The 22,754-nt window shown below is 41.0% G+C and overlaps 1 protein-coding gene across 1 annotated transcript in view; it reads left to right on the forward strand.

Moving 5' to 3' along the window:
- LOC105386068 (1-phosphatidylinositol 4,5-bisphosphate phosphodiesterase epsilon-1) overlaps positions 1 to 22,754 on the forward strand; it is a 72,563-nt gene that overhangs the window by 41,499 nt on the left and 8,310 nt on the right. Inside the window, exons 19-32 of the mRNA XM_048629746.1 lie at positions 5,116 to 5,209; positions 5,817 to 5,912; positions 6,414 to 6,523; positions 6,937 to 7,082; positions 7,550 to 7,740; positions 16,176 to 16,301; positions 16,524 to 16,705; positions 18,770 to 18,961; positions 19,637 to 19,760; positions 20,105 to 20,200; positions 20,529 to 20,653; positions 21,476 to 21,683; positions 21,912 to 22,009; positions 22,488 to 22,604. Coding sequence (XP_048485703.1) covers positions 5,116 to 5,209; positions 5,817 to 5,912; positions 6,414 to 6,523; positions 6,937 to 7,082; positions 7,550 to 7,740; positions 16,176 to 16,301; positions 16,524 to 16,705; positions 18,770 to 18,961; positions 19,637 to 19,760; positions 20,105 to 20,200; positions 20,529 to 20,653; positions 21,476 to 21,683; positions 21,912 to 22,009; positions 22,488 to 22,604 — 1,905 coding nt within the window. The remainder of the gene's footprint in view (positions 1 to 5,115; positions 5,210 to 5,816; positions 5,913 to 6,413; positions 6,524 to 6,936; positions 7,083 to 7,549; positions 7,741 to 16,175; positions 16,302 to 16,523; positions 16,706 to 18,769; positions 18,962 to 19,636; positions 19,761 to 20,104; positions 20,201 to 20,528; positions 20,654 to 21,475; positions 21,684 to 21,911; positions 22,010 to 22,487; positions 22,605 to 22,754) is intronic.

A 22,754-nucleotide genomic window follows, 5' to 3' on the forward strand; every position in this document is an offset into this window, starting at 1 on the left:
CAAAATTAACTTCGTGTAATATAAGTCACACTTGAACATAAAAGTTACAACAAAACAGTTACTTGAACATACCTTGAACTTGTAAACCTTAAAGTTACACATCCTATTCTTATTCTAATAATACTATCCTATCATACATCAACTCAACTTATACTTTACTTGCATACTTAAATCTTTACTTCTTTCATTCATCTCTGTAAAACAACCTTACTCACCTAGACCTTCCTCCGAGTCATTAGTAGGCCATGGTTTCATGTAGTCACTACTACTACTAGTATTTATTGGACCCTCTTTTGATAAATCTATCTTTTCCACATTGTAACGGTCGTTTCGTTTCACTTTTGTTACTCGATATGGTCCTAGATACTTCGGCTTGAGCTTCATACTGGTACCAAATTGTGTCCTCTTTATGGCCACAATGTCACCCTCCTTATATTTATTACTTTCTTTCCTTTTCTTATTATACTGTTGTTGGTTTTCTTGTTGAACCTTTAATATTTGCTGTTTCGCTTGCTGCCGGAGGTCTTCTCTTTCTTGGTTAAAATTTTCTCTTTCTTCTTGCAATATTAAGTCGTATATTTCTATATCTTCTTTGCATCTCATCTTTGTGCCAACAAGCAATTCATATGGGCTGGTATTGATACTTCTTTGGAATGTGCTGTTCAGAGCCATCTGTACACGGCTTACATGCTTATACCATAGTCCTGGCTCTGCGATAGACATCTTTGTAAGAACAGCTATCAGAGTTCTGTGAACTCTCTCAACTTGTCCATTCGCCCGTGGAACTCCAGTGGTTATCAACACATGCTGTATCTCTTCTCTTTCACAGTATTCTTTGAAGTCATGACTGGTGAAGCAGGATCCTCTGTCTGTAATATAACGACGTGGATTTCCAAATGTCTGCTGCAGAATGAGTAGCTTATCAATCGTCTCAGCACTTGTTGTTCCTTTGGTTGGAAATAGCCATACAAACTTGGTGAAACCGTCTATGACAGTTAATATGTAGTTATACTTCTTCTTAGTCTCCAGGAATGGTCCAATATGGTCACAGTGCAGAGTGTCCAATGGTAGACCGCCTTTTTCAATGCTGTTCAGAAATCCTTCCTGTTTACCTTCCTTCTTTGTTGCTAAAAGGCAGGGAATACAACCCACAATGAAATCCTCAATCTTCTTGTTAACATTCTTCATGTAATAGTCTTTATTTAGCAACTCTAGCATTTTCCTCTTCCCAAAATGTCCTCGCTCATGTATTTTCTTAATGATGTCATGCTCCATACTTCTGGGTATTACTAAACATTTATCTTCTCCTTTATACAGCATACCATTATCTAACATGTAGTCCTCGTATGGTTTTTCTTTCAGAATGTTCATGATTGCATTCAGTCCGTCGTCTTGTTGCTGTGCTTGTCTTATCTGTTCGCTGACATTTGTCACACATGCTATGCGGCTCAATGCATCTGTGTGCCTCATCTTGCTGCCTGGTCGGTGCTCAATCCCATAATCATATTCATCCAATAGCAAGACCCATCTTGCCACTCTGGTTGTCAAATCCTTCTTCTTTAAGGTTAGTTCGAACGCCTGACAATCTGTAACAATCTTAAAGTGTGATCCATATAAGTAGTGCCTGAACTTCTTTACTCCTTCTACTATGGCTAGAGCCTCCAACTCGTAGCTTGAGTATTTCTTCTCTGCGTCATTCGTCTTTTTGCTCATATAGTGAACTGGGTGAAGTCCATCGTCATATCTTTGCAGAAGAATTGCTGAGTATGCAATACAGGAAGCGTCTGTGTGCAGTTCTATTGGTAATGTTGGGTTAAATATCTTTAGAACTGGTTGGCTACTCAGTTTTCCCTTCAGCACGTTGAATGCCACTCTCTGCTCTTCACCAAATTCAAATTCTTTGTCCTTCTTTAACAACTCTGTTAGCGGCATGGCAATCTGAGCATAGTTCTCTATGTACTTGCGGAAATACGACGTCAGTCCCACAAAGCTATGCAACTGCTTTACGGTTCGAGGTTCTGGATACTTCATAACAGCATCAGTCTTGTCAGGTGAAGGCCGCACTTCTCCATTTCCAATCACATGACCGAGATACTCCACTTCACGGCATAACAGCTTTGCCTTCTTCCAGTTGATTTGGAGTCCATACTCCTCGGCTACAGCTAGTACTTCTTTAAGTCTTTCGATACCCTCTTTCTCATCAGCAGCTGGAATTAACAAGTCGTCAATGAATATCACAACTTTATTCTCGGCTATCAGTTTCATGAAGATGATTGACACAAATCGCATGAAATACTTTGGGCATATTGACAATCCAAAGGGAGCACGCAAGAATTCATACTGTCCTTGATGAGTTACAAAGGCTGTGTACTTTACCGATGATGGCTCGACCTTTAAATGAAAAAATCCATCCTTTAAGTCAATCACACTGTATACTCTTGCCGGCTGCAGCTTGTCTATCAAGTCTTCTATGATCGGTAGCGGATACTCGTCTCTAACAATCTTCCTGTTAATCAGCCTGTAGTCAACACATAGTCTTAAACGTCTGTCTTTCCTCTTTACCAACACTACTGGACTGGAATAGTCTGAAAAACTCACCTGAATGATACCGTCTTGTAACCATTCTGTTACCTGTTGTTCCACTAGTTTCTGCTCGGCCAATGACAATCTCCTTGGTCGTTGAGACACTGGAATGTCATCCTTCAAAACAATTTTAAGTTGTAGTGGCACATCCTTGATTTGTTTAGGGTTATACTGGTCCACTATGTCCAACAACTCTTGTTCATACTCATGGCAGCCAATTGTATCTATAACAGGAGAAACACACATTATTTTACCCAACCATTCTTCTCCTTTCGAACAGAAAAACACACTTCCCTCATTCATCACCAAAGTCACATCTTTCAAAAACTCTTGCCCAAGTATCACATCATACGGCATACTTTCATTCGGCATAACATGAAAAGTAACACTATAATACTGTCCATCCATAGAAACATTGATTAAAACTTTTCCACGACTTTGAATGTTTACAAGTCCAAGTCCACACAACAATAACTTTTCGCAGGTTAATTCAGGGCTTCCTATCTTCTTGTATGCGTCTTCCGTCATGAGATTTACTTCTGCACCCGTGTCGATTAATACTTCGAACCATTCATCGTTTATTTTCAACTTTTTCGTCGGTTTGTTGTCGTTCGACTTCCATGCTTGTTTGTTTACGTCTTGAAATTGTAGTCTTTGGTCTTCATCTGTCAAATCTGTCAATGTCATGTCCGCTTCCTTCGTAAACATGGCGCGTTTCCGTATGTCCTGTGACGCCGCCAGATGTCGCTCGGGTCTCTCGCCTCCAGTGCTGCCAACTTGACCAACTTGCGCTGGAAATTGTGATTCCCGCCGCCGGAAGTTCGGTTGAGTTTGATGCCATGTTGAATGACCGCACGCCGACGAAATATGGCCGAACTCATTGCACTTGAAGCACTTCATGCCACGATTCTTATATGGACACTCTCGCGATGCATGGTTCATTTCTCCACAGTTGAAGCATCTTATAGCAGGACTTCTCTGGGATGGCTGGACTGCTGCAGGCTGCCTCCTTGACCGCTCGCTCGTCGTCGTCTCTCTTGAAGATGCTGCCGCCGTTGCCGCCTTTTCCTTCATCTGCTCGTATAGTTTAAGTTTTTCTTTCAGGACGGGATACGTCGTAGAGCCGTACAAGATTGTTTTATTCACCTCCGCGTCCTTGATGCCTTCTATTATGTATTGTATTGATACATAATCAGGGAACTTTGCTCTCTTACCCATTTCTTTCATGACGAGCATGTACTGGTGATAGGTCTCACTGGGCTGCTTCTTACGAGCTGACATTAACTCGTGCATTTCTTTGGTGTTAATGCTGTCGGGGAATTCCTTTTGGAGGGCCGTCTTCAGTTCCTCAAACGTCTTGAAAACTTTCTCTGTCTTCAGCCACAGTGCTGCGGTACCTGATAGTGATCTTCTGGCTATAATAAGTTTTTGTTGCGGCGTCCAACTAAATATTTCAGAGTTGTCTTCGATGTCCTCGGCCCATTTTGTTGACGAGTAGGTGTCGTCTTCGCCGTCGAATTTATTCAGACTCAACATCCCGTCGAGGTACGTAGCCGTCGGATCCGTGGTGGTCGTCGTCGTGGTCGTCCTTTCTCTGCCGGTCATTTTGGTTTTGTCGTCGTAAAAACACAAAATGAAAAATTTTCGTCTTCGTCTTGTTGGTTAGGGCACGTGCTTCGTCGTTGCGTCGTCCGTCGTTTTTCTGTTTTTGACCAAATCCCGGACGAGCCCCCAAAATTTGTGGGATTGGTGGTCAAGAACAAACACTTTTGGATACAGTTTAAGTACCGAAGCTTTATTTTAAACTCTTTTTAAAATATTATTAAATAGCAACGCGCCTAATCAGTCTTCCATCTTTTTTTCGTCTCCTTCATTCTGTCTCGCTCTTCCGGTCCTTTCACTCACTCACCTTACGTTCCTTTCTACTCAGTCGTAACGTTCCATTCTCACATCCCACATATATATTATGAATAGTGGGTTAATTAACAGCATAATCCATATAAAAACAATATTTTTTAAGCTATATTATGTGAAACGCTCCGCTCCGCTTCGCTGCGCTCCGCTTTGTTTTTCGATATCTATGTGCACCTAACACGCTCCTCCTCGCTTTGCTCGTCGTCGCACCTATCTTTTGGTTCTAAAGTTTTAAAGACGATGATGTTTTTTTTTTTCAAAATCACGAATTATCATATTTCCGATCGGGTATTTGACTTTTTCGTGATTATAATAAATCGGTATTTTATTTTTCGTATATTAAAATAATCGTATTTTTTAACATTCGTATATTTAACAATCGTAATAACAATATTCGTGATTATAATATTCGAAATTATAATTTTCGTGATTATTATAATTCGGTATTTAAAAAAATCGGTATTGCAATATTTCGTAAATTACATATTCGGGGTTATCAAATTCGGAAAAAAGTTTTTCGGAATATTTGGGTGTTCCCCTTCGGAAAGTTCATTTAACAACAACACTCCACCCCATAACAACCTACCTAACTACCAACATCTTCTCCATTATTTTCAGGAGTGCCTTCGTAGCGTCCCCCTACCCGCTGATCCTAAGCATCGAGAACCACTGCAGCCTGCCGCAGCAGCAGGTCATGGCCAGCACGTTTGAGGTCAGCAGCCGGACCCAGCAGGCCTAGTATCAGACGCAAGACGCGTACGATAAGACGTGACAATTTTTTTGCGATGTCTTGAAATTTTTGCTTCGTCTTGACTTGTCTGTGCGTCTTGCGTCTCGTGCTAGGTATGCAGCCGACGCAAGTATGATAAGTGCTTAGATAACTTTTAAATGTTACAAAAGATTGACAGACTTATTTCATCGACACAATCATCCTGAAACAGTCCAAAAAATTACTTATGCAAAATTTTATTTTCGCGAATTTCCAAAACTCGTAGAGCAAAAGTTATTTAGGATGACCCCAACAAGGGTACCTAAATTTCTTACGGCTTAATCTTTTTGAATTTCCCTGTACCTACCTGTGGCTTTACCCAGGGTTCCAGCTGCTATGGCGTACCTTAGCATCAAGCTGAGCTAGAACCCTTTTCAGCACCGGGAAGCAACACTTAATATGCGCTTTTTTAATAATTATTTTTGTTAAAACTTATTTTTGTGTTAGTTTTACACCCTCTTTCCCTTAGTAATATACCCTTTTTGTAACACCCTGTATATTGTGTTATTATGTATATTGATGATACTCTACCGGCCTTGTATTCATCCAGGCAGTGTTCGGAGACAAGCTGGTGACGTCGTTCCTGTTCGAGGCCGACTACACGGACGAGCCGCGCCTGCCCAGCCCCGAGCAGCTCAAGTATAAGGTACCTACTTAAAAGCATAGTTAATTTAAATAAGATAACCCCGTCCATAGGTCCCAAGCCAAGATACGACCCGCTTCATGAAAAACTGTGTAGCCATTTACAAGGCACTGCACTCATCATCATCATAATCATCAGCCAATAATCATCCACTGCTGGACATAGGCCTCTCCCAAGGAGCGCCACAACACTCGGTCCTCGGCCTTCCTCATCCAGCCACTACCGGCTACCCGCCAAGGCCGTCGGTCCAGCGGCATGCACGCTGCGTTTGCCTTTTCGTGGTCTCCACTCGAGAACTCCGCTACCCCAACGGTTACCGGTTCTTCGGCAGATATGACCAGCCCACTGCCACTTCAGCTTGCATATTTTGACAGTTTGACAGCTATGTAATATGATCTAATGTATGATCTTGATGATAAATGATCCTAATGATACATGGAAGTAATTATTACTTCCATGGATCCTATATTGTCGGATGTCAACAACAATCCAACTCCTCGCCAGGTGCTGATCAAGAACAAAAAGCTGCTGCCGCTGCAGTCCAGCCCGACGGTCGGCATGACCGGCGCCAGCTCAGCGCAGGCGCACAGCGGGGCGCTGGCCACCGCCTTCAGGTAACTCCAGGGATTCTAAAAGCCAGTTTTAGTTCAGATTTTCATCAGTTTTCTCATTAGGACGCACGCGTCCGCCAGGCATGCCTCGGGTTTCTTATTAAAGGTCACACACAGCACATTTAAACGTTACATAAACGGATCCCCTTTCGCCTCGCCTCGGGACCAGCGCGAACGTAAGGTGAAAGGCGATCCGTTTATGTATGATGTGACCATTAGGTAACCAATGTTTGGTGTGTATGAACGTCATCGAGAGCACGTGCATACAGATAACGCATTGGATCACGTTCCAGGAAACCCAAAGTATCAAATCCTTCCAGAATTTTCCACAACACAACCTGAGGGTGAAATACCGTACTTTTCATACCAATATTTCCACCCACCTTTAAAACATTAAAATATCCTTCAACCCACAGATCAAACGGCCTGCGCACCACGAGCTCATCGCTACCGGAACAGAGCAACAGGAGTAGCTCGCTCATGTCCAACCAATCAGCGGGCAGCTCGCTGACTGAGTACTTCTCCGATGAGGACTATGAAGAGGATGATGATGAGCTTGATGGTATGACGCAGAGATGGGTAACGACTTGCTTTTTTTTGTTTTAAAAGTCTGTTTATTCTGGCTTAATACGTAGCACGGGGAGCAAGACACCATTAAAAAGACGTGACAAAAATCTTGCGTCAAGCTCTCACACATCTTGACCTTGAGAGCGGGCACGACACCGACGGTAAACTTTTGTCACATCTTGTTTGGCGCGTCTTGCAGCCCGTGCAAGATATATTGGAATGGTCTTATCTAGGTGCTGTAAGAAATACAGCCATTATAACCCCTTTGACCCTGTTCAGTCAGAAAATTATGGTTGCACTTGCATAATTTACGTAACGAAGGTCAATATACAGGTAGCCAATAATGGATCAAATAACGAGTAGGTACAGTGGTAACTCGTTATTCTATGGTTTTATTAAACGAATTGAAGGCTTGGAAAAGATTTGTGATGGTTATATTCTATTTTATTTTACCTGTTACAGAAAAAGAGCTCCACAAGATCCTAAACTCGATGGAAGAGAAGTGCGGGCGCACGTCTCTGTCACTCTACCAGAGTTTTCGCAGGGGTGACGGAGACAGCGATATAACCTTCAGCAGCATGAAACAGTCAGCTGCGAGGAAGAGGAGCAACCAGATCGCGAGGGAGCTGAGTGACATGGTCACTTATGTACAGGTGTGTAAAGTCCTTGAGCCTATAGCAGTCCACTGCTGGGCGTTATGCCCTGATTACACCTACTGAGTATTGTGGCCGAGACGACGGTATCCTCGGTCGAGTATTTCATTGGTCGAGGATTGGCCGAGGATACTGTCTCGCCACTCTACTCAGTAGGTGTTGCAAGTTGCAAGGCTATAAGGCTCTCCGAATGCACGGCATTGGATGCGATAAGTAGACAAGGTGTCAATTTGCGGTGCATGACACAAGGTTACAGGGTTAGGCTATCGATTTCGGTCATGGCAGCCATCGAATCTCTTAAGATTTTGCCGGACGCTATAGTCGTTCTGGCACTCATGCGCTCAGATAGCTACTACACGGGTCTTTATGGACGTTTTGCCATAAATACGGCGCTGTGATTGCTGAAACGCACATTAACCGAGTTTATCGACGTCGATAAAGAATCCATGTACAGCCGCTGATGGCTATTGTACAATATAAGATAAAAAGATAAAAGATAAAAATTCATTTATTGTAAACATGGGTAAATAAAATGGTGTTACAAAAATATTAGTTCTCCATGCTTTGCACTATACAGTACGTACAACTTTTTGGATTACCTACACTATAGAATTCATGCAAATTTATATAAATTAAGTTCAAACTGAGATAACACAATAATAGCAATATAATAATTAAATAGTCATACAATAATAGTCATTCATTTAGTTATAAATAATAAATTATAAAATGTCATTTAGGTAGTCATTAATTGTATAATAACATTTTTTTTGGAGAATACAATTCAGTTCATTTTTAAATTTAATAATGTCAAGACATCTTATATTGTAAGGCAGTTTGTTGTACAGCTTAGGGCCCATACACACAATACTCTTAGTTAAGAGCGTAGTGTTGTAGCGCTCAGTGAACAGCCTGTCTCTGTTGCGACCTAGTCTTAAAGTGACATCGGTCATTGTTTTAAATAAATTTGGATTTGTTTTTACAAATAGTAGTATCTCATAAATGTACAAGCAAGGAAATGTTAAAAGACTGTTTTTGATAAAGTATGGTCGACATGAATCAGTGCTTCTTAAATTAAACATTGCTCGAATGCACTGTTTTTGAGCTTTGAATACCTTATCTTTATCTGTGGAGTTGCCCCAGAATATAACTCCATAACGTAGTATTGAAGCTGCATTACCATGATAAGCAGTTAGGAGTGTTTTTAGATTTGTAGTACGTGAAAGTTTGTGAAGGGCGTACGCAGCTTTACTCATTCTCTTACATACATGGTCTACATGGAATTTCCAGGACAGATTGCTGTCAATCAATAGTCCAAGAAAGCGAGTGACATTAGTGGTTTCAACCACCTTTCCGTCATGGCTTACATTTATGTGATCTGGTAGTTTTCTCTGGTAAAAATGCATAAGCTTAGTTTTCTCCAGGTTTATTAAAAGATTGTTACCTGTAAGCCAGTTTATAACTGTGCCAAGTGAGTCATTTACTTCAATTTCATAAGATTGAGGATCATTGCATTCTATGAGAAGTGTACTATCATCTGCGAATAGCACCATTGGAAATTTTGTGTGAAGGGGTAGGTCATTAATGGGTGGATTTCAACAAGTCCCAAAAAATCTTCATTTCCGTGGACTTTTTTATCTTAAGGTTTTTTATATTAGAAAAACGCTTTTATTAAAGTTTTTATTAATGTTAGTGTTCTTACTAAATGGGTAGCAAATAAGTTAAAAACTGAACGAGATACGGATGATTAATAATTTCGTGCCACGGCGATGAAACATGCGTTCACGGCAATGAAACAAGCGTCCACGGCAATGAAACAAAGGCCCACGGCAATGAAACAAACTTCCACGGCAATGAAAGAACTGTATACAATGGAAATGAAAGAATCAATCCACTGCATTTTTTTAAAAAGACTGTGAGGGAAACGCAAACTTAGATAGGTATGTATGGCAGAAATATTTCGATAGATATTGGAACGAAAGAAATAACGACAGTATGTATAAAAAATAAGATTATAGTATGAAATTCTCTAAATAGCATTGTGGGGTCCGTATTGCGACGTATAAAATAAAATGTTTCATTTCACACTATTAACGTTCACAACATATAATAAACCTTACCTATAACATCTATATTTTCATAAGGTATAATATCCAATTCGTAAAATATTGTTGTTCATTTTATGTAAAATTCATAAAATATACTATAATATGACATAGTCTGTGCTGAATTACACAACACCGGCAAAACACCTAGCACCAAAATATAAAGATAGGTGCGGTTAGGTGCACATGTTGGTCAGCTAAGCGTCTCCCTACATAGCGCCAATAATAATAACGCAGTCAAAACTCCTTGCGCCAAAACCTAAACATGTAGGTAGGCCATGTAGCCCCGCTTCACCTTTGATGAACATGTGCACTTAACCGCTCCTCCTCACTTTTCTCGTCATCGCACCTATCTTTAGATTGTGGTGCTAGAGGTTTTCATGGTGTTGTGTAATTTAACACAGATTATGTGATATGATAGAATATTTTATGAACTTTATGCTAAATCATAGTATATTTTAATTGGTATAATAATATGAAATGTACATGTACATATCATCATCAGCCTATAATCATCCAATTCTGGACATAGGCCTCTCCCAAGGAGCGCCACAACACTCGCTCCTCGGTCTTCTGAATCCAGCCACTACCGGCTACCAGCCTAAGCTTGCATATTTTGAGAGCTATGTTTGTAACCTTAGTCCTCTGACGTATAAATTCTTTTCTGATACCATCCATTAGAGAAACCCCAAGCATAGCTCTCTCCATAGCACGCGTGACTTTAAATCAGTGGACCAGTCCCACCATCAGTGTCCACGTCTCTGCACCATATGTCATAACTGGCAGGGCGCAATGGTTGAAGACTGTTGGATGCGCCTTTCAGCCTCCTTGTCGAAGTTGCTTCTACCTAGCCGAATAGTCTAGTACCGATCTTATTTATACATAACGTTCATTATAATTATGTTGTGATTGTTATTATTAATGTAATATTATATATTTCGTTTTTATACATCGCGATACGCACCCGTTTTAACGCACTGCAAAAAGAGGTAATTAGAAAGAAAGAAAGAAAGAAAATATATTTATTTAGTACTACACAAATACACCACATACACAGAAAAACAATTTACATATACGCTAATAACACAAACACAGATAGTACACAAAAAAATAAAAAATAGAAAAGAAACATACAAAAATACAAAAGAAACTAATAAAGAATACCTAGCCAGTCTGTGTTGGTGGTGCATCAGCGCAGCGCCAAAAAGGCCCCGAGCTCAGCATATGCTACACGTACATAAATGTACGTGCAGCGCTGATTTTCAGCAGGGACCCTTTACGTGACTCACGGAAACGACGTCGAGACAAAAAAAAAAAAAAAAAAAAAAAAAAATTTGACTAGTCCTGTAGGTAATGTCAGTGATCGGTATTACCTGTATTACAGGTAAAAGATGGTAAAGATATGTTACTTTACTTAATCATACATACCACGGCGATGAAAACATAAGTCACGGAAATGAATAACCTGGCCACGGAAATGAATAACCTAACCACGGCAATGAATACAAATTATTTTACAAGACATGGCAATGAATTTTTTTTCATTGCCGTGGCTTTTTTTTCATTGCCATAGCAAATATTGGCCACGGAAGCCACGGAAATGAAAGCATGGCGATGAAAACCAAGGCATTAAATATTAATAACTAAAAAAGTATTAACTATTCGAAAAAATAAACACTTTATAAGGTAAATATTTTCAAAAAGCTTTCTTTTGAATGCTTACTCTAGAAGACAAACTTAATTTTATAGAAGTTATATCTATCCACGGCAATGAAAGAAAAAATGTCCAGTCCCCAAAAATTTTACTGATTTTCACTATAGCGCAAAAACGTGGGCACCAATGTACCTCCTTCCACGTCGAGCAGTTAGGTGACACTTGTAAGAAATGATTAACGCACTGAGGGGGGCACCTTAGTTCATAGGTAAAACAATATCCTTGATCATGTTTAGGACACGGCGATGAACAGAAGTTCTAGGACACATGAATTTTCACTTACCGTTCGTTATATTCTTTATATATTTCAATAAATGTATTCCGTGACAATACTTTAACTATTAATGTATCAAATGAAACTAAGTTTAACTATCAATACTCAATATTTTTTCATCTATGAAGAATAATACAAAACGTGGTTACGTGGGGACAGACACGGCAATGAAAGATTTGGAGGTATAATATATATTTTTTAAATATCCATTAATCCTATTATTAAAATATTTAGTGCTACACCTAGATAACTATTTCACTTAACCGGAAAAAAATATTAGAAAATTATAACTTGGTTTTTTAGTACCGATTTCATTGATGCCACGCAATTTTTGGCCGCGGGAAATTCACCCTAATATATAAAATGAACAATAGGGGCCCTAAGACACTACCTTGGGGTACACCACGACTGTTTATCCTCTGTAGAGACCTATAGGTAGTTTCACATTTAGTGTCCAAACTTATTTTGGTTATTTCTACCAATTGGAATCTTTCGCTTAAATAGGATTCAATAAGCTTATGTATGTTGCCACGAATTCCATAAGAATGTAGTTTCCTAAGTAAGAATTTATGGTCGACTAAGTCAAACGCCTTAGTCATGTCCATAAACATTGCACAGCAGGGTTTTCTGTTGTCAATGTTAATCAGTGTTTGATGAAGAAAATTAAATATGGCCATGTTTATTGTTGTGTTTCTCCGGAATCCGTATTGTTCATTTACAAGGATATTAAATTTGACAAGATACTGGTAAATAGAATTATTAATATATTTTTCGAGAATTTTTGAGAAAATGGATAACAGGGCAATAGGACGATAATATTGAATACATTCTTTGTTATTCTTTTTGTGAATGGGGATAATGACAGTGGTTTTGAGTCTCTTTGGAAATACACCCATTGTCATACATAGGTTCATTATGTAGCTTAGTGGGAATGATATTGATTCAGCTACGGTTTTTATGACCTTAGTCGTAACTTCATCATGACCTACACTATTAGTGTTCTTTAGCTCTTTTATTATCTTTAAAATGTCAGTGGGGATGGATGGTGGCATGAAAAAAGTATGATTTACATTGTCTAGTAGGTTAGGTTGAATGTCAATAGAGGGTAATTTAGGTTCGTCAATAAAATAGTTATTAAAAGCATTAGCAATGTCAGTTGGGTCAGTGATTATATGAGAATTAATGTAAATTTTTGAGATAGGCTCTTTTATGTTATTAAATTTTGAATTTTTTATTATTTGCCACATAGCTTTGGACTTAGAATCAGCAGTTTCAATGAGATAGCCGTTTTGGGCTCGCTGTGTCAACTGTATTACTTTTTTAAATCTATTTGAATATATTCTAAGTTTATTTTTATTCTCAGTTGTTTTATTATATTGATATATCCTAAGCAATTCTCTTTTCCTTTTACTGCATTTTTTTATACCCTTACTTATCCACTTAGGTGTTTTCCTGAGGGAAACTTTTATTTTTTTCAAAGGGAAACACAGTTTATATAGAAGAGTGAATAGCTCTATAAAGCTAGTGTAGGCAGCGTTTGGATCGTCGCAGTCATAGACCTCAGAAAATGAAATGCTTTCAACGTAAGATTTGAATTTTATTAGATTTTCATCACTGTAGTCACGACGTTGAATGAACCAGGATTTTAATGTGAATGACTTTTTGACAGGAAATTTAAGAAGTTGAGCAGTATGATCAGATAGACCAAAGTTAAGTACTTCACTATTACAGCCATTGGCATTGTGAGCAAAATTATCGAGGCATGTTTTACTGATGAGTCTTGTTGGTTCTCTTATTTCTAGTTTCAAATTAAATCTTAATAGTAAATTTTCAAAATATTTAGATTGATTATCATTATTTAATATGTCTATGTTAAAATCGCCGCACATTATGATTTTTTTATTGGACCTAGTCAGTTTTAACAGTAAAATTTGTAGTTTTTCGTAAAATTCAGTCAATTTCGCTATATTTTTTGTGGGTGTTCTGTACAAGCATATGATAATGATTTTGTGTTGTAACAGTTCAATTGCACAACACTCAAATATGCCTTGAACAGAACTACAGTTAACTTCAGTAAGGACTTTATAGTCATGACCTTTCCTAACTAATATACAGCTACCCCCTCTTTTTTTCTTACGGGAATAACTAGTTGCGAGTTTAAAGTTTGGGATATTCAAAAATTCTTCCGTTTCTTCAATCATAAAGTGCTCGGTTATACAAATTAAATCAACTTTTTTGTTGGAGTCGGAAAGTTCTTGCAGATGTACAGTTAATAAATCTGATTTTTTAATTAGTGAAGCAATATTCTGATGTAGTACATATATATGTTTATAAGCGAAAAAAGTGCGAGTTCGAGGGTCTTTCTGGGTTGTTTTCTTGTACTTTTTTCCTGCTTACAGCAGGTTGTACATCGCTGGAGTTCTGAAGGTCCATTATTATGGACTTAATATTTAGGATTATATTTGATATTCCATTAAAGTTTATTCTACCAGTACGTTGTGAGAACATGGAGTAAGTGAGGTCAGAGTTTGAGTCAAAAACTAGTGCATATTTATGAGTAAGCACGTCAAGGCCCATGAGGTTGTTAAACACTTCGACCCGGCAGTTATACAGGCCAGCTCCACAGATATAGGTCGGTAAGCATATAATAAAGTTTGTGTGATCCAATTTACGTATTTTCTCTCTTATCATAGTCACAAGTTCAATATAGTTGTTGGTACGCAAGAAATCCGATTCGCCAATTAATATAATACAATAGTCAGATAGTGTGAAGTCTTTTAATTTATGGTCAATGTTTGCTAATAATAATTCTAGGTTTGCGTTAGTGTTCCTATAGTTGCAGTAAGTGAAGGAGGTCGAACTGAACTGATCTTCTAAAATTTTTAGGCTATCACTTGGTGTGCTGCTGCTCAAGAAACAAAGTTTCGTCTTCTTTCGGATTGAAGTTGATGGGTCATCCCTGCTCCTATTTTCGCAAATTTTACTCGCTTTCTGCGTTGGTTGTGGTGTTGTAGTGGTTTTGGGTGGAGACATTTGGTTTTGTTGAATTTGAGGATTTTTTTTCCCTTTCTTCGGGGTGGTTTCGAAGGATATTTTTTTATAGAGGTTTATTTTCTTTGCCATTTCTTCGAGTGACTGTTTTAACGATGAGTTTTCCATTGATAGGTTTTTTATCTCTTCGTGAGCTATTTCCAATTGCAGTTTCGTATCCTCTAACTCATTTTAGACTCTGTTTTAGCTCCGCCAAACAATCATTTTCTTCTGAAGATATATTAGGTAGACTGTTGCTAGTATCTTCCAAAAAGCAAGATGAATTTTTTGTTTCATCATTGTCCGTTTGACTATGAGCTCTTCTTCTGAGGGTGATATTGGAAAAGAAATCCATTTTTTGTGAAATGGAACGTTATGTCAAAAATATATTCTGAGCTTGCAACACTGGAACAAGCTGTCAATCTGTGTTTAGGGTTCGAAGTATCGGCGTCCGGTATCGATACCGAGTACTCATGTGGTATCGAGACGAGGGTATCGATACCGAAAAAGTATCGGTCCAAAAGTATCGATACTACTCAGTATCGAGTACTTGCGAAATAGTTAATTTTTGTACCTTCACCAGCATAAAAATCTACTTTTCCATTGCATTTAAAAAAAAAGGTTTTGGTGATAATAGCAAATAAACACAAAAAAAATGCAAGACTCTGCGGTTTTAACGGATTGATTTTGTTTTAAGATCTTTTATGAAGGCCTATCATATCATATCATAATGTGACGACAAAGTACTCGATACCAGCGATTTGTGTATCGAGACGAGGGTATCGATACCGAAAAAGTATCGGCCCAAAAGTATCGAGTACTCAGTATCGGGTATCGCGAACGAAAGTATCGATACTTACTCGGTATCGAAAGTATCGTTCGAACCCTATCTGTGTTTGTTGTGATTGTCTGCGCGTGCGCCGGTTATTGTGTTGTTATTGGCCCAATTTTAGAAATATTTTGAAAAATAGGCGTTGAGTCGTTTGTCCAATATGAAATCTTGTGAAGTGGATAATTTTAAAGTGAAAATATGGCTTTCTCACCGCGGGTTTCAGGCTAAGATAAGCTGCCAAACAATCTTGAAGGTTACTTCAGTGTTGAACAATTGCTTTCACAGTCTTCCAGGCGTAGATTCACTAGTTTTAATAATTAATTGTTGAGAACTTTAATAAATGCGTAATGTACGATCGGGCTCAGGGTTGCCACTTCAATGGCACTGGCAATATGCTCAGAACATTGCTAACCTTGCCCTCTATTTCTCTCCAACAAACAATCAGTTGCTATAGCTAACTCCTCTCTTTACCTCCAACAGGCAATCAAGTTCCGAGGCCTGAGTCCGTTGTCTCCGCGCAGCTCGGTGAAGCAGGGCAGCAGCCACAAGGACACCGCGCCCTGCAGCAGCTTCGAGTCCTCTGAGAGCAGCGATAGTGCTGGCACCGTATGTATCATAATATTATTATTAATGATAACATATATATCACGCCCCCACTGCTGGGGCATGAATCTCCTTCCAATGAAGGAAAGGCTTTAGGCCTAGTCCACAATGCTGGCCAAGTGCTGGTTGATGGACCTCAACTCTGCAAAACACTCCAGTCTTCTATTTTCATTCTACGAGAAAGTATAAGCCACAACCAAACTAAACACTCATTTCTTCTTCCAGCAACTGGCTCCAACCCACACAGCCAGCACCCTCGGCCGCTGCCTCACAGCCCCGGCTATCCACCACCCCTGCTATCGATGTTCATCCTTGAACGAAGCCTGTGCGAAGAAGATCTGTCGGAAACACCCATTGGCTGTGGTTGCCCATACTGAGACGCAGTTAGTTAGGACGTATCCTGCTGGGTAAGTGGATTTGAGATTACGTTTGCAGTAGGCAGTAGGGATTGTAAGAGCTGTATTGAAGATAATTTTACAGAGGTTTCGGAAATATGCTAACAAACAGAATCTGTTGGAATTTTCACTAGACCCAGAGAATATGTAACTACTAGTTTATAGGTAGTAATTACTTATTGAGCCTGAGGTTAAGTGTTTTGGTTGCCTATCCTTTGGAATGGAGCGGGGTGGCGTAGCTATAAATCCCACCATTAGATTCAAGATCTCCGCTCTCTCTCTCTCAGCCTTCTGTAGTCCACTGTTGGACATAGGCCTCTCCTAACGATCGCCACCCCAAACGGTTACCCGCCATCTGCATCCAGCGGCTTCCCGCTACCTTCCGCAGATCATCAGACCAACGGGTTGGGGGGCGACCGACACGCCGTTTGCCGACACGGGGTCTCCACTCCAGAACCTTTCTACTCCAGCGGTCGTCGGCTCTGCGGGCTACGTGGCCAGCCCATTGCCACTTCAGCGTGCTAATCCTTTTGGCTATGTCGGTAATTTTAGTTCTCCTGCGGATTTCTTCATTACGAATCCTATCTCGCAGGGACACGCCTAACATAGCCCTTTCCATAGCACGCTGAGCAACTCTGAGCTTGTGGATAAGCCCTTTGGTGAAGCACCACGTCTCGGCTCCGTAAGTCATCACTGGCAACACGCACTGATTGAAAACTTTTGTTTTCAGACACTGAGGTATGTTTTCAGTGAAGATGTGTCGTAATTTCCCGAACGCTGCCCATCCGAGTTGGATTCTACGAGCTACCTCTTTATCGAAGTTGGATTTACCTAATCGGATCACTTGTCCTAGGTAGGGATACTGATCGACAACTTCGATGGTGACACCTCCTACAGTTACGGGCGATGATGAAACATGTTCGTTCGACATGACCTTTGTCTTGTCCATGTTCATTTTCAGCCCAACTTGTTTAGAGGCATCATTGAGGTCTGTGAGCATTTCGCCTAACTCCTCCAGCGTTTCCGCCATAATAACTATGTCATCAGCAAATCGTAGATGAGAGATATATTCGCCATTGACGTTAATGCCCAGTCTTTTCCACTCTACAAGCTTAAAAACATCTTCCAGTGCACAGGTGAACAGTTTCGGAGAAATAACATCTCCCTGTCTCACGCCCCTTTGCAACTGGATCGGTTTTGTGCTATGTTCGTGTAATCGAACTGACATTGTGGCAGCATTGTACATACATCTCAACACCTCGATATAGCGATAGTCTATATGGCACCGCTGAAGGGATTGAAGCATCGCCCAGAGCTCAATAGAATCAAAGGCTTTCTCATAGTCCACAAACGCTAGACATAAAGGTAGATTATACTCCTCGGTCTTCTGTATAACCTGCCGAAGCGTGTGTATATGATCTATGGTACTATAGCCTTTTCGGAACCCGGCTTGTTCGGGTGGCTGGAAGTCGTCGAGTCTTTGCTCGAGACGATTCGTAATAACTCTCGAAAACAGCTTGTACACATGGCTCAGAAGTGCAATGGGTCTATAATTCTTCAATAGGGCTTTGTTGCCTTTCTTGAAGAACAAAGTCACTACACTTCTGCTCCATGCCTCCGGGCTTGTGCCTTCGAGTATGACGGAATTAAACAGCCTCCGAAGTGCTATTAAAATCGGTCTACCGCCGGCTTTCAGAAGTTCTGTCGTTATTCCATCATCTCCCGGAGCTTTGTTGTTTTTTAGCTGTTTGAGAGCTATACTAATCTCGTCTAGACTGACGTCCGGAATATCTTCGGTATAGTGTCGGGTGAGTGGCGCTCGGCTGTCGTGAGCACCGCTGGTAATAGGGTTTTGTGTTGTGGTGTATAACTGTCCGTAGAATCTCTCAATTTCTCCCAGAATTTCGGGCACTGATGAAACGGTGTTGCCAGTGTCGGTCTTCAGTTGGGTCAACAGAGTCTGCCGAACAGGTCGATCTCCGCTCGTAAAATGCTATTGGTGGCTCACTCCTCACCTTACTCATCCAGTGAACCAGGAGACTTCTAGATGCTATAATACCAGTTATCACCCCACAGGTTAAGAATAGACTCGTCCAACTTCGACCCAGTGGTGTTCTGGTCGTGTGGCGTGCAGCTGGTGGCTCTCAACTACCAGACTGAGGACGCGGCTATGGCGGTCAACGCGGCCATGTTTGAGAGCAACGGCTGCGTCGGCTTTGTGAGGAAACCGCCGGTTATGTGGGACTGCACGCATATCGCTTACAGACGGTCAGTGGACGCAATTCTAGACAATCGATGGTAAAATGGTTGGTGAAAAATGAGTGAATCAGATCACTTACGTGTTTGGAAATCATGGCTAGCAAAACCCTCGACAAGGTCTACTCTCACGAAAGCCATATCCCATAATATTTCAAGTAGCTCAATGCCTCCATCATCATCTAGATACTTATTTGATACTCGTATAAAGTATAAGTATAGTAGAGGTATAATCTGCAATACCTATGGGCACAATTTTTTTAAGTTGTTTACTTCATAATAGAGTAATATCGAAGGCGGTACCATAGGTCATCCCGAGTAGGCATTGTTCAATGCTATAGATATATAGATCCCCATTTTAAATTTAGTAATTTAGAAACGACCGAATGGCGTAGTGGTTAGTGACCCTGACTACTGAGCCGATGGTCCCGGGTTCGATTCCCGGCTGGGGCAGATATTTGTTTAAACACAGATATTTGTTCTCGGGTCTTGGATGTGCCCGTAAAATGGCAATAGGCCCGCCCCCTATTACATTGGGACATAACACTCTGGCGAAAAGTGGGTGCAGCAATGCACCTCTGCCTACCCCGCAAGGGAGTACATTAGTACAAGGCGTGAGTGCGTGTTTTTTTTATTTTTTATTTAGAAATCAATTAAGTAGTTATAAATGCTTTCTTCAACCTACAGGTTCAACCCAATGGACAAGGAGTTCGACGGCATCCACGCCTCACGACTGACTCTCTCCGTGATATCCGGACAGTACGTGGCCGAGCACGTCTACTCGTTCTACAACGCTTGGGTGGAAGTTGAGGTAGAGTTTTATTGTGTTAGAGACTAGCTTTGGGGTTTGGGCTATCTAGATGACGTCTTAATTTGTGACCACGAAATAACGTGTTGCCCGAATGCAAGGCTTATTTGTAGACAAGTGGCTGATAGAGGTTGGTTGAGGAAGGGCTAGCACAGTGTGTGAAGGTGATGCTTTGGGAAGTGCAGTGATCTCTTGTTGACTGGTGATTATGATAAAATGATTTACCTACTGGGTTGGTCGTGAGTCGTGACAAAACGGTGGTGGTTATCATCAGTGTAATGGTCTTCGTAGCCAGGTATTACATAATTATCTTTGTTATTATTAAATATTTATGTTCTGTATTCTAGGTGCTTGGGGTGCCAGCTGACTGCGCTAAACAGAGGACCAGAGTGGCCAGGCGAAACGCATTGAACCCTACTTGGAATGAAACATTCACTTTTAAGGTCAGTATCAATACAAAAAGTACTTGTATCTATGTAACTAGGTATATTACACAGACAGATTTGGAAAAGTAAGAAATGGTATCACAAAATTATTGTCACTTGGGATTTGAGTTCTAGACCTTTCAATCTCTTACCCTGGCGATCCAGCCACCAGGCAGCAAGCAAACAAGCACGGAAAAAAGTTTTGCATCACGCTCACTTACATCGCGCAGCCTCAAGAGCGAACGCGACGGAAAACTTTGTCATTGTCTTAATTGCGTCACGTGCTAGCCCTGACATGGAAGAATTCCACACAAACTTAACATAAATGAACCATCTCCATCCACAGATAAACTTCCCCGAGCTGGCGTTTGTCAAGTTCGAGGTGTACGACGCGGACACGAGCTACATGCTGTCGCAGCGAGTGATCCCGCTGCAGTGCCTGAGGCCGGGGTACCGCCATGTCAGGCTGCGGTAAGAAGTCATTATCTGATGATTAGAGCTATCGCTATATCTACTCTAGGTGTAGCGATGGACTATAACTCTTTCCATCCGGCGCAATTAAGACGTGACAAAAGTCTTGCATCGCGCAGCTTCAAGAGCATGACGGAGAACCTTTATAACGTCCTAATTGCGCCTCGTGCTAGCCTTTCTGATATGGTATACCCTCAGTAAGGCTCAGAAAGGATAGCAGCAATGAAATAACTGAAGGGCAAGACTGATATACAAGTTCTGGTGAGTGAGTAGACATCATAACAAGCGTTGGTGAAGTTGGAGGTGTACGACGCGGACACGAGCTACATGCTGTCGCAGCGAGTGATCCCGCTGCAGTGTCTGAGGCCGGGGTACCGGCACGTGAGGCTGAGGTTAGAGAGTCACTAAATCAGTATCGTCATCAGCCTGTAGTCGTCCACTGCTAGACATAGATCTCATCCAAGCAGCGCCACAATACTATCCACGGCCTTCTTCATAACATCCTCGGAAATTAAGTTAAACGCTGGACTCTTTACCTAATTAACTTTTCCATCTGTACCTTATAATCTCAGTGGAAGCTGAAAGAATATCAGTCGTAAGTGGATAATATCTCAATGGCAAGCCAGCGACTAGGGAATCAGTAATTAAAATGTACAAGTTCTGGTGCTTAGGTAAACAAAGAACAAGGAAGCATAGCTTAGGAGTCATCCAGCCCTCTTTACTAATGACCTTAGACTGGTAGTCAGTAAGTAGTGGTTTGATGAGGAAGCCATAGAATAAAGAGTTTTGGCTGACAATAAACATAATAACCCCTCCTTCCAGATCACCAACAAACCAGCCTCTCAACATGGCATCACTTCTTATATTCTCTCGCTGCACGGAAGAGCTGGCCGGGGAATCCTGTCGAGGGGACCTGGACCTCGGAGACAGCACCCAGCGGCGCAAGATACACTTCCTAGTAGTGTATGCCGTGTCGAGGCATGAACCGTACTCCATACTGAAGGTCACACAGGATACTACTGCTAATGAGGTATGTAGAAGTATATGTATATGCTGGAATAATCAGTATTTAGGTATCTAGGTAATATCGTAAGTTAAAATAACTAGTAATTTCACTTTTCATAACATATTGCAATTTCAAATACACTGCCACAAAATGCTGGAACAATTCTATCAAATGCGATAAAATTCTCGAATTTCGAATGAAATAAAATACATAAGTCATGGTGAATTCAGCATCTTTTTATATGGTTTTCAGGCCATAGCCCAATGCTTAACGAAAGCCGGCGTTTGCAGATCTTCGCGAGGATCCTATGTCCTAGTCGAAGAGAATTCATCAAGAGCTCCAACTCACAGGTAACCGACTTCATCATAAATCTACCGCAAAATAAATTATAAGGGTCACTCACGGTGAAAGCACCCACTCGAGGCACTCTGCTGCTCAAATATGCAAATTGTGCTTTGTAAAATAGATTTAGCTCACGTCTGGAAAAGCCAGGGAAAAGCAGAACATTACATCTAGGTACCAATAGCTGCTGCTGTTTGTCAATTTACATTTCATATGACTATCATCATCATCAGGTATAGCCGGCCACTGCTGGTCGTAGGCTTCTCCCAAAGCACGCCACTGGATGCAATCTATAGCTTTCCGCATCCAATCATTACCAGCCTATTTTTGCAAGACGTCACACCATCTAGCCGGAGGGCGTCCTCCACACGTTTACATCATCGGTTATCGGGTCTTCGGAAGATGTGACATGCCATGTGGGTGAATTTAGTTTTCTTTACCCTATGAATAACCATAAAGACCTAATCCATTTCCATCTCTCTACAGGGTGTTAGCGCCTCACGAGCGGGTCCTGCGCGTGTCGACGGCGCGCTCCGGCAGTCGCCTGCTGCTGAAGCGAGTCGGCGACGACCCCAGCAGCCGCGCCTGGCTCACCAGCATCAGGTATATACAGGGTGCTCGCTCCTCACCAGGGTACATATACAGGGTGGAGGCAGTCGCCTGCTGCTGAAGCGAGTCGGCGACGACCCCAGCAGCCGCGCCTGGCTCACCAGCATCAGGTATATACAGGGTGCTCGCTCCTCACCAGGGTAC

The sequence above is a fragment of the Plutella xylostella genome, chromosome 24, assembly GCF_932276165.1.
Source record: "Plutella xylostella chromosome 24, ilPluXylo3.1, whole genome shotgun sequence".
Classification (NCBI taxonomy): Eukaryota; Metazoa; Arthropoda; class Insecta; order Lepidoptera; family Plutellidae; genus Plutella; species Plutella xylostella.